At 46.7% G+C, this 11575-nt stretch overlaps 1 protein-coding gene across 1 annotated transcript; it reads left to right on the top strand.

Moving 5' to 3' along the window:
- The first annotated feature begins 7254 nt into the window (after positions 1-7254).
- Positions 7255-10487, top strand: SDHB (succinate dehydrogenase complex iron sulfur subunit B). Its single transcript, XM_039367846.1, has 8 exons — positions 7255-7414; positions 7801-7946; positions 8182-8267; positions 8397-8533; positions 9299-9412; positions 9781-9882; positions 10034-10156; positions 10258-10487. The coding sequence occupies exons 1-8, from the start codon at positions 7346-7348 to the stop codon at positions 10333-10335; spliced, it is 855 nt and encodes a 284-aa protein (XP_039223780.1). The 5' UTR covers positions 7255-7345; the 3' UTR covers positions 10336-10487.
- Positions 10488-11575: the final 1088 nt, after the last annotated feature.

The raw sequence follows: 11575 nt of genomic DNA, 5'->3' as shown, positions 1-11575 counted from the left end.
TTCTCGGCTCCATTCCTCCAGACTTTATTAAGCAGAAAAGTGCTAGTAGTTGTAATCCTTTGGGACTAACTAAGAGATCTCATATTTACCTCTGTAAGCATAGAGCTTACTTCTCTAATGTTCGTTTCTACCTCCATTTTCCATGGACGGTGATACATATTTTTTTTTTTTTGCACTCCTTTTTTTTTCTGCTTAGTCTCTGCCTCGGTCTCAATGTGTGGAAAATTGTCGTCCTGGATTTGTCAAGAGGGCTCGAGAAGGAGAGCCAGTTTGCTGCTACAATTGCGTTCCTTGTCCGGAGGGAACCATCTCCACTCAGGAAGGTGGGTGACACCAAAGGAAACGGAAGGCCTTGTGGGACTGGATCCATCCAGAGCATTTTCATGAAAGTACATGTTAAAGCACACTTTGAAGCTCAACTGTTTTCTTGTTTGTTTTCAAAATGCCCCATTTCTTATCCAAAGGGAAGAGGAACAAATAGACCTTGACGGAGGGGCTAGCAAGAAATGGGGGGAGGGTGTGGCAGATTGGGCAAACTTTATCGCTTCCAAAGAACATCTGGTTTTTAGTTTTGTTGTTTCCTGCTATGTTTACCTTTTAAGAAACAAATGGAGTTCTTTGAACCTTGAGGAATTGTTTTAGGTCCACTGTTCTAATGCGTGCCACATGGACCTCTCCTTCAGAATTACTGAGGTGTCGTCACTGGTCCACAATGAAGTGGTGTGGATAGTTATGGGGTTGCCTCATTGCACCCACACCATCAATGCTCCTAGTCATCATTCCCGATTATTTGCAAGACTGCCTTTCACTACGAGACAACTAGATTTCAAAAGGTAGACATCACCTGGGTCCAATATTTATTATTTATTTGTTTTATTTAGAGCTGGAAAGCTGACATCTGGGTTTCAGACCCAAACTTCATGCAATGGGGCGAGCTTCCATTACTTGCCCCAGCTCCTGTCCACTGAGCAGTTGAAAAGCATGCAAAAGCGAGTAGATTAATAGATACCACTTTGGTGGGAAGTAACAGCGTTGCCTTTGGAGCATAGTCATGCTGGCCACATGACCACGGAAATTGTCTTCGGGCAATGCTGGCTCCCTTGATCAAGAAACAAGAGATGAGCGCCAGGCCCAAGAATTGGACACGACTGATAGAGAAACCTTGACCTTTTTCTTACTATTTTTACAAATTATTCAAGGGGGCAAACATATCCAACACACCTTCTATTTTCCCCAGAATATGTGGGTTGGGCTGAGAGAGAGTAACTGGCCCAAAGTCATCCAGCTGGTTTTCATGGCTAAGGAGGGACTTGAACTCACAACGTCCTGCTTTCTAACCTCATGCCTTAATTACTATCTATATTAATTATATGGAAAGTTACTATCTATATTAATTATATGGAAAGTTTAAATGATTCCTTACTTCCCTCTAATAATGGAGTTTACTACGAAGGTTCAGGACATTACAGAGGAAATCTTTCAAGTCCTAAGACTTTCCCTAGTATCATAGACCTTAATTATACAGATATTTAAAAATGGCGTTCTTCTTATCTATTTTTCTGGGGAATTGTTAAGAAATGTATCTTGTAAAATAATCCTGGTATTATCTGTTGTCCCCAAAAGCTGTTTCTTGAAATGTGAAAAGACCAAATGTTAAAAAAAATATTGCTTTTTGGTTTTCTCAGATACAAAAAAATGCACAAAGTGTCCAGATGATAAATATCCAAATACAGATCGAGTCCAGTGTATCCCCAAAGTCGTAACGTTCCTCTCTTATGAAGAATATCTGGGCATCATCCTGGTCTCTTTTGTGCTGCTCTTGACCCTAACCACGTGCCTTGTTCTAATCATCTTCATTAAATATCGAGAAACTCCCATTGTCAAAGCCAACAACCGGGACCTCTCCTACATCCTCCTGGTCTCTCTTCTGCTTTGCTTCTTGTCTCCTTTTCTCTTCATTGGTCAACCAAGGAAAGTCACCTGTCTTCTCCGACAAATGGTTTTCAGCAACATCTTCTCAGTTGCCGTTTCTTCTCTCTTGGCCAAAACTATCACAGTGGTGCTGGTTTTCCTGGCCACACAACCAGGAAACCAAGTGCAGAGATGGTTGGGGAAGAGTTTGGCCAACTCCATCATCCTTTCTTGTTTTTCAATCCAAATTATCATCTGCTCCATCTGGCTGGGAGTTTCTCCCCCATTCCCTGACTCTGACCCCCACTCCCAGCCTGGAGAGATCATCCTGCAATGCAACGAAGGGGCTGTGGTCATGTTCTACGTCACCCTCAGCTACATGGGCTTCCTGGCTGCCATCTGCTTCACGGTGGCTTTCTTGGCCAGGAACCTGCCTGGGGCCTTCAACGAAGCCAAGCTGATCACTTTCAGCATGCTGGTCTTCTGCAGTGTCTGGGTGACTTTTGTGCCCACCTACCTGAGCACCAAAGGGAAATACATGGTGGCTGTGCAGCTTTTCTCCATCCTGGCCTCCAGTGCTGGTCTGCTAGGCTGCATCTTCATCCCCAAGTGCTACATTATCATTCTGAGGCCAGACTTGAACACAAAGGAGCATCTTACAGCCAGAACAAATGTAAAAACATGAGACATAACACCATGATATTTGAAGAATTGTAAACGTTCCTTTTATTTGAAAGAACACATTAATTATTGGATAATATTCAGGAGAAAAAAAACATATTTACATGTTTCCAAATGGGAAATGGTTGAATGACTATAATTCTTGTAACTCCCTTCTCTTTCAGCTCAATAAATCTTGCTAAAGAGAAGTTCCTTGGTAGGCGTGGCCTATTTATAATTGCCAAAATGTAAGATACTAGAGTCCTTGATCTGGCTGTCTACCAATAATTGTTATTTAACCTTAGTCCATTCATGGCAAAATTTTCTTTACTATTGTGGGAGATGGAAATTTGGCCCCACAGTAGTGATTTAAAGCTTTAACTTGAACTTTATGTTGTTTCACAATACGGACGTATTATTTGTAATCTGCTAAGCTTTGTGCAATATAAATTACAAAGTAGGTAGTTCTATATATATGTATTTGGAACATAAGTATTGTAACCGTGGGAAAAGAGGAAGTGAAAATAGCAGATGGATAGAGGTTTCAGATGTACACGGGTGCATTTGGAAACTGCTGGTCAGCACAAAGGAACAAGGAACTGCTTTTGCAAAATAATGATTATGAGTGGGTGGTCAATAGAAGAAAAGTATAAAACTATTGGTTGAAGTCTGGCTTGGGGCCATTGGCCTAACCTTAACCCTAACCCTATAGATGCCCTTTAGAATTTGCTATGCCAGTGGACCTCATTGCAATGGGTTGTTAATGTAAGTAATGCTATGTAATGCTATTTCCAAATTATTAGAAAAATAAACCTCTGAATCTTAAAGTAAGTATTTTGTGTTGCTGTCTCTTGTCTTTTCCACTGGGTTTTTCCATGACACTATCAAAAGAACAAATTGGGATTCTGAATAGAAGACATGCTTTATAGGACTGTTAGAGCAGTTTTTGGAGGTCTGCTCTCGGCTCTCCCAACCCATAAACCCTTCAGCCTCCATCACTAAGGGCAATTCCACCAGTGGGCGGAGAAGAGCAACGGAGATGACCAGGGGTCTGGAGGCTAAACCATATGATGATCAATTAAGGGACTTAGTATGTCTAGGCTAACAAAGAGAAGGACTACAGATGATATGACAGCATCATCCAACGCTTGAGTGACTATCACGGAGAAGAGGTCAATTCATTCTCCAAAGCACCTGAAGGCAGAACAAGAAGCAATGGATAGAAGCTCAGTGAAGAGAGATGCAACTTAGAAGAGATAATCAAGAAGATATTGGACTGTGATGAAATGGACAGACTAACATTGAGGATCAAAGAGAAAGAAGATACAGCATATTTTCAAACATGGAATTTACTTTATCAGCAGTTCGGAAAAAAGGGTCAGAGACTAAGAATGTAACTTGTATTACTAAACCAACAAATTAACCCCGACACCACGATGTTTAAGAAGCACTAAGTAATAATGGAAAATTAATAATTTTTTTTTTGAAAAAAAAAAAAAAAGAACTGCTTTAGCCCTGCATCCAAGACTGCTTTTGCCTTTTTCAAGAACTGCTTTAGTCCTGCGTCAAAGACTGCTTTCGCCTTTGTGTGGTCTCCCCTTTTGTGAGTGTGCCCTTGAGCATCAGCTTTCAAAATAAAGCCAATTTTGCTTCTAATTGAGAAGGGAGCTATTGTCAGATCCGTGACACGCTTGGGCATTAACTGTCCCCCAGGGTTTTCTCTTTAACCACTATGCCAACAAATGTCAGATGTCTTTTTATCTTCAGCCACAGGGGCCGTGTAATTCCCTCCAGGGCCAATTTCCAAGGACTGAGATCCCAAACCTCTCAATTCTAAATGATGGATTTAATTCAATCTCTGCCCCTATCATTATGAACCATATGGGGGTTGTATCCCTTTCATATCTCTCCAGAGAATGCCCGACAATCTCTGAGAGCAAGAACTGGTTGAATTAGCCAGGGATCCCTCCTGAGAGGAAGAATGATGATCCTCAAAGTTTCAGTTCTGCTCTTTGGCCAAATCCTCCAGGGGAGACTTTGGGCAGAGACAGGTGAAAGTCTGGGGCAGCTTCTCCCAGACCCAGAAAGCCTTGAATGGAAATGTTTCCTGCCTGAGAATTTGGCTTTAGGAAAAAAGTGTCCCTGGATCATTTCAAACTTTGGACTTCCCTCTCCACTAAAGATCAGGGCAGTCTGGATCCCTTCACATCAAAGTGTGCTATTCTGGGGAAATAAGGGCTGAGTCCTAATAGAGCCCTGTTTCTGCCTGCTAGGATCAACACACACCCCCTCAAAAAAAGCCCCTTTTTCTATCTTTCTTAGAAGAGATTCAAAGGATGCAAACGTCTCCTTGAGTCTCTTTGACAAGAGTAGATTATTAATCAGAAATTTCTAATGAGTCTAAAGGTCTGTAGGAGAAGCCACCTGAAAATCATAAACTCAGACAGGTTAACTGTGTACAAATAAGAAAAGCAGACGTTGCTGGCTAACTGAAACCGCAAGCAGAGGAAAAATAGAAATAACTATAGGAGCCGATCTTCGTTAACAGTAAACTAGATGGTGAGAGATAAGACGTAAACAAAGGGGCTTCCTGGAACATGGGAAGGACCGTGGTTTTAGGTGGTCCGGATAGTTTATCGGATGATTAGGGAAGGGGGCCTTGAGTGCGATGGGGGGAATCTGCAGTCAAACAGCTCTCTTTAAGCTGTGGCTGGACTCCTCCGTGTGTTTTAACTCACCAAGCCTTTGCAAGTGCTTCTTTTTAAATAAAACTTTGCTGCTGGAATTCCAACTGTGTGTGTTTGTGTTGGGATCTTGAGCCACGTTCCAAACACCTTCTATTCCGACTCCCTCCGCCCAAGCTCCTCCTTATCATAAAGATGTTTTGGGGATCCTGGCCTTCCAGATGGGGTTGGGTAAAAATCTTTCACTCTTTTCCCACTGGGGCACTTGTGGGGAATAGCCCTTTTGGGGATCCTGCAGATGTGGAAGAAGGAGATTATTCGGCACCCCCGTCAGGGTGCTTAATAATCTTCATGTCTCTTGGCCACCCCCGAAATCAAAGGGATCCTCTTTTGATGAACAGCTTCTAGCACGTTTTCTTCCGGGTGTTATGAATGCCAATCCCTTTTGACACGAAACGATGGATTAAATCCAATAAACCTGTTTCTTTTATAATATCTGGAGGAGTCTATCCTAGATTATTATCTGCCTTTACCACTCTCCTCCTACAAAGGATGAAAAAAAAAGGATTATAATTATTTCCTTATAGTCTATTTTTTTCTCTCTCGTCCAGTCTTTCCCACCCTTCTCTCATTTTCTTAGTCTAATAGAAGTGGAACCCACCTAGGAATAATAATAATAAAAAAAACCTCACTCTGTTGAGAGTAAGGTAGAATAATATAGAATAATGTGAAATAATAATAATAATGAAAAATCATTAAAACAATGATGCATCTGCATAATTACTGGAATAAAGCTGTGTTAGCAATTTGTGACTTGCATTGCAGATTCTTCATTGTATGCCCGTGAGAAATGAATCTAATACGTGAGAAATGAATCTGATGTATTACAATGTAGATTTCTATGTGTGCTCCTTTGTTCCTGAGAAAGGGAAAGTATAAAACTGTAGTTAAACCCACCCTGAGTGTTCAGAATTGCTTTGTTGTTACTGCTTCTGAATCTTGCGCGATAAATCTCTCTGCTAAACCCTCTGGAATTCGTAAAAGTCTCTTACGTTTTTCTACAAGAAGAGGGCTGTTCAGTTTTGACCTGGATGATCTCTTTGACCCTTCTTTCAAACCAGCGCTCCTCTTTTTTGACATTTTGGACAGAGAGGACCGCTGGTTTGAAAGAGGGGTCAAAGAGGCCATCTAGGTCAAAATTGAAAACAGCCCTTTCTCAACAGAGGGGATGGATATAACATCACCTATCTCCAGTCTACAACACGGTCCTTTCGGCAGTTCCAAGAATTCTCCACACCCATTTGCACCACTCAGGGGACCCTGAGGACACAGATAATCCTCCAAGTGGCCTCAAGCATTGTCTAATCCAGTGTTTCTCAACCTTGACCATTTTAAGGCATGTGGACTTCAACTCCCAGAATTCCACAGCCAGCAATGCTGGCTGTGGAATTCTGGGAGTTGAAGTCCACATGCCTTAAAATGGTCAAGGTTGAGAAACACTTGTCTAAAAGAAGGCAAAGGACCAGCTGTCTGCAAGGAGCATAAATCCTTCCATTCCCCACCCCCCAGTCAGAGCCGAAGAAGCTTCTTGGAGGGGAAGCGAAACGTCTTCAAAGAAAAACAAAGTCCTGGTGAAAAAAAAAGCACCTGTGGGACAGAAGCCAGAAACAGAAGAAGAAGAAGAGCAAAGACAGAAGCAGAAGCAAAGCAAGGGAAATGAAAGGCGGAAGCAAAAGCAGAAGCTGGACGCCGCCGGCCAATCGCAGGATCCGGCGCTCGGCTTTCCCCGCAGAGCGCTCGAGGACGGAGCGCGAACTAAGGCGGGGAGAGGCGCCTTAGAAGCGGCAGGAACTTGAAGCCGAATCCGGAAAATATGCCTCGGTCATTTGGGGGCGGGGGAAAGAGTTTAGTGAGGGACCGGAAGTGGTAGGGGGAACGCTTTCGCCAAAGGACAGGAAGCGAGGCGCGGCCATGCTGGGAAGGGAACTGAACCGGAAGTGAGGGACGGCCTTCGCGGGAGAACCGGAAGCAGGTGCCCTCCGCTTCCTCTGCTCCCGTCCCAGTCCCCGAAAGGACGCAGAGGGCGCGGGATGGCGCTGATCGGGACGGCGGCGGGTTGGGGGGCGGCGAGGGGACGGGGCGGCGCGGCGCTGCTTCAGGTGAGCGAGGCACGAAGGGTGGGGGGTTGGACGCTCTCCGAGTGCGGGCTGAGCTTCTCACGCTTCTAGTCCTCATTGAGCAGCCCGCCTCTCCGGCTCGGTTCGGGGAAGGCGGCCACTGGCTTTGCTGAGCTTGTCACGCTTCTAGTCCTCAGTGAGCAGCCCGCCTCTCCGGCTTGGTTCGGGGAAGGCGGCCACTGGCTTCACTGAGCTTCTCACACTTCTAGTCCTCAGTGAGCAGCCCGCCTCTCCAGCTCAGTTCAGGCAGGGGAAGGTGGCCACTGGCTTCGCTGAGCTTCTCACGCTTCTAGTCCTCAGTGAGCAGCTCGGTTCGGGCCGGGGAAGGCGGCCACTGGCTTCCCCTCACCTCATTGCCCCACTTGCAGATCTGCCGCAGAGCTCACGCCGGGGCGGCAGCAGCGCCAGCCCCGGAGACGTCTCCCTGCCTCAAGAAGTTCGCCGTGTACCGCTGGAGCCCGGATAACCTCGGGGAGAAGCCCCGCATGCAGACATACGAGCTGGACCTCAAGAAGTGAGTGGCCCTTCCCCAAAGCGGACTCCAGGTGCCAACTAGGGCAGGGCTGGCTGGTTCCTCTGGGCTTCCCGACGCCCAGGCAGCTGGGCTGAAGGTGAACCGCAACGTGGTAGGTTAGCAAATCTCCCCCCTCTGCAAACGGAACAAAACGACCCTTTTTGGGGGCAAAAAAAGAAGAAAAGAAAAAGAGGGCTGGTGTCCCTTTCTGGCAGCTGGCGGGTTCTCGTTCCAGATGTGGCCCGATGGTTCTGGATGCCCTGATCAAGATCAAGAATGAAATGGATTCCACCCTGACTTTCCGCAGGTCCTGCAGAGAAGGTGAGATTTGCCATCCGGCTCCGGAGGGCAGACACTCCGTGGAATACGGAGGAGGAGGCTGTAGGTTGGACCGCCATCCCGAAAGTCCTGCTTTTGCTCTTTGGAAAGCTCTGTCTCTGTCTCCCGCAGGCATTTGTGGCTCGTGCGCCATGAACATCAACGGAGCGAACACTCTGGCTTGTACCAAGAGGATCGACACCAATCTCAACAAGGTCACCAAGATCTATCCTCTCCCTCACATGTATGTGGTGAAAGACCTCGTGCCTGTAAGTCCAGCGAGTGGATGGCCTCCCCAGGGCAGATGAGACTGTGTGTGTGTGTGTGTGTGTGTGTATCTGAACTGGGAGCCTCAGCTGCAGATCCTGGCCCTGCTCGGTCAACCCTCCCGCCTGGGGAATGGCAGCCTGGATCACGACCATTCCCTGTGCCAGTCAGCCAGCTGTTCTGGTCATCTGGCTTCTGCATGGGGCTCCTGGCGATTCTGTAGGAGGGTTCCCCCCATCCATGGATTCTAGATCTGGGATGGGGCCTGGAGCTGGGAGAAGGGCACTGGCAGAAAGGTGGGTGTTGTGTTTTGTGCCTGGCAATCTTCACCATCATCTACCACACAATCATACCTGCTGTCACACATCGTGCTCAGCCTGAATGGGTTGTGTGGTTCGGGCTTAGCATGGTACGTATGAGCTGCTGTACCTGGAAGCTACCTTTTACGTGAATCATTCATAAGAGCCCGTGGTGGCACAGTGGTTAGAATACAGGATTGCAGGCTAATTCTGCCGACTGCCAGCAGTTTGATTTTGACCGGGTTAAGGCTGACTCAGCCTTCCATCCTTCAGAGGTCGGTCAAACGAGGACCCGGATTGTTGGGGGGCCATAGGCTGACACTGTAAACGGCTTAGAGAGGGCCGTGAAGCACTCTGAAGTGGTATATAAGTCTAAGTGTTATTGGTATTATTCTCAAAACTCTTTCCCTTCAATCAGAGCTTGTTGCGACGTGTAAATTCGGGCTATGTTTGTTCTCCCTCCTTCAGGACCTGAGCAACTTCTACGCCCAATACAAAGCTATCCAGCCTTATCTGAAGAAGAAGGACGAATCAAACCAGGGGAAAGAATATTTCCAGTCCATAGAAGATCGGGATAAGCTGGTCATTGCTGTTTCTTTCCTGGTCTAGTCACCGCTGTTTTTTGAGAGCTGCCGCCTCTCCTGGCTGGCCATTATAGCTCCTCTGGTGCCCCAGCAAAACCTCTTGATAGATAAGGGTGCACGTTCTCCTCCTCCCGTTCTGCTCCCCAAGTGCGTGGCGGGCGCTGGCTTTCGAAGCGCCTCCTGGTCCCCCAGGCCAACCCCAAAACAGATCCGTCCGAACCGCGAAAGGGTCTGCATAATGAAAAGCAGGGTGGGGGTGGCTGCTTTCCCTCCAGCGGGGGGAGAGAGGCCAGTGGACCTTCTTCCAGGAATCCACCTCCTCTTGGCCACCCTCTGCCTCACGAGGCCTCTTTTTCGCTCTCCCAGGATGGGCTGTACGAGTGCATCCTTTGCGCGTGCTGCAGCACCAGCTGTCCCAGTTACTGGTGGAACGGGGACAAGTACCTCGGCCCAGCCGTGCTCATGCAGGTAACGGGGCCCCTGGTGGGACGGCTCTCCGCGTGCCCTTGGCCGGCCGTTGTCTCAGCAACTGCTGGATTGGGAGGTGGGAGCTGGGCCTCTGCTCCAGGGGGCGGGGGGGAGGAAAAGCAGCTTTTCCCAAGAGCGGCTGCTCCCTCAGGCCTACCGCTGGATGATCGATTCCCGGGACGATTACACGGAGGAGCGCTTGGCCCAGCTGCAGGACCCGTTCTCCCTCTACCGCTGCCACACCATCATGAATTGCACCCAGACCTGCCCCAAGGTGGGTGCTGGGACCAGGTTCCCCAGCTGGGAATGGGCGAGGGTGAGCTGAGCCAGTTACAGAGCTGTGCCCAGAGCCCACCCGTGGTTTTTCTTCCTTAGGGCCTGAATCCTGGGAAAGCAATCGCTGAAATCAAGAAGATGATGGCCACGTATAAAGAGAAAGTGGCCCACGCTTAGCGGCTTCCTTGTGTGCAATCAGCCTGCCTTCCTGCTGGAAGGCCTTTAACTTATAGCTGGTTTTTCAGTGGGGTCATAGACTCCGCCTTGCTTGCGTGGACATGTACAGTGAAACCTGTAAAGACAAATAAATAAAAAAAAGCAGTTTTCTACCTTGTCTCCCTCCTTTCCCCTCGCCGTTCGGTTCAGGCTTCTCTTTTAAACCCTGAGTGGTGGGAGGTGGGGGGTGCCTAAGGCAGGTGCCTAGTTGTTCAGCAGCAGCTCATACGCACTTCTTCAGTTCATGAACAGCCTGTATTTCTTCAGCAAAATGTTCTTGAATAGACAGTGGATAAGCCATAAATGTCGGCATAAAAACACGCCTTGCCCAAATCTGGAAAGGTAGATTAACATCTATGCACACGAAAAAAGAGGCATCTCCCCTCGGAGAGGGGAAGAGGCGTTCAAAAGAGGGAAGGTCATCTTGTTGTTAGCTGCGAAGTTGTGTCCAACCCTTCGTGACCCATTGAACAACGTTTCTCCAGGCCTTCCTATCCTCTACCATCTTCTGGAGTCCATTTAAGCTCACGCCTGCTGCTTCAGTGACTCCATCCAGCCACTTCCTTCTCTGTCGTCCCCTTCTTCGTAGTCATTTGCAAGAACGCGGGAGCAAGAGTTGGAATACCACAAGTTAGCCAGTGAGTTGGGAATTGCTTGGGGCATTAAGATGACATTAATTCAACAGAGCCGTTTCCTCTGTGTTTATAAGGACCACCCATGGTTGCAAACGTAAAATGAGGGCGGGACCCACACAGGATAGCGGCTTGGTGGTTTTGATTTGGTACACAATTTGTAATAGAATAAAGAATAGAATAAAATTTAGAGTAGAATAGAATTAGAATAGAAAATAGAATAGAGATGGAATGGAATGGAATAGAGAACAGAATAGAATATGGAAAGAATGGAATAGAATAGAATATGGAAATAATAAATTAGAATAGAATAGAAAATAGAATAGAGATGGAATGGAATGGAATAGAATAGAGAACAGAATAGAATATGGAAAGAATGGAATAGAATAGAATATGGAAATAATAAATTAGAATAGAATAGAAAATAGAATAGAGATGGAACAGAATAGAATAGAGAACAGAATAGAATAGGAGTAGAACAGAGATGGAATAGAATAGAATAGAGAACAGAATAGGAATAGAACAGAGAATAGAATAGAATATGGAAAGAATGGAATAGAATAGAATAT

Source organism: Crotalus tigris, unplaced genomic scaffold, assembly GCF_016545835.1.
Source record: "Crotalus tigris isolate CLP2741 ecotype Arizona unplaced genomic scaffold, ASM1654583v1 scf7180000020588.15403103151:6194809, whole genome shotgun sequence".
Lineage (NCBI taxonomy): Eukaryota > Metazoa > Chordata > Lepidosauria > Squamata > Viperidae > Crotalus > Crotalus tigris.
The sequence above is the reverse complement of the archived record's forward strand: the minus strand, read 5'-3'. Positions and strand labels throughout refer to the sequence as shown.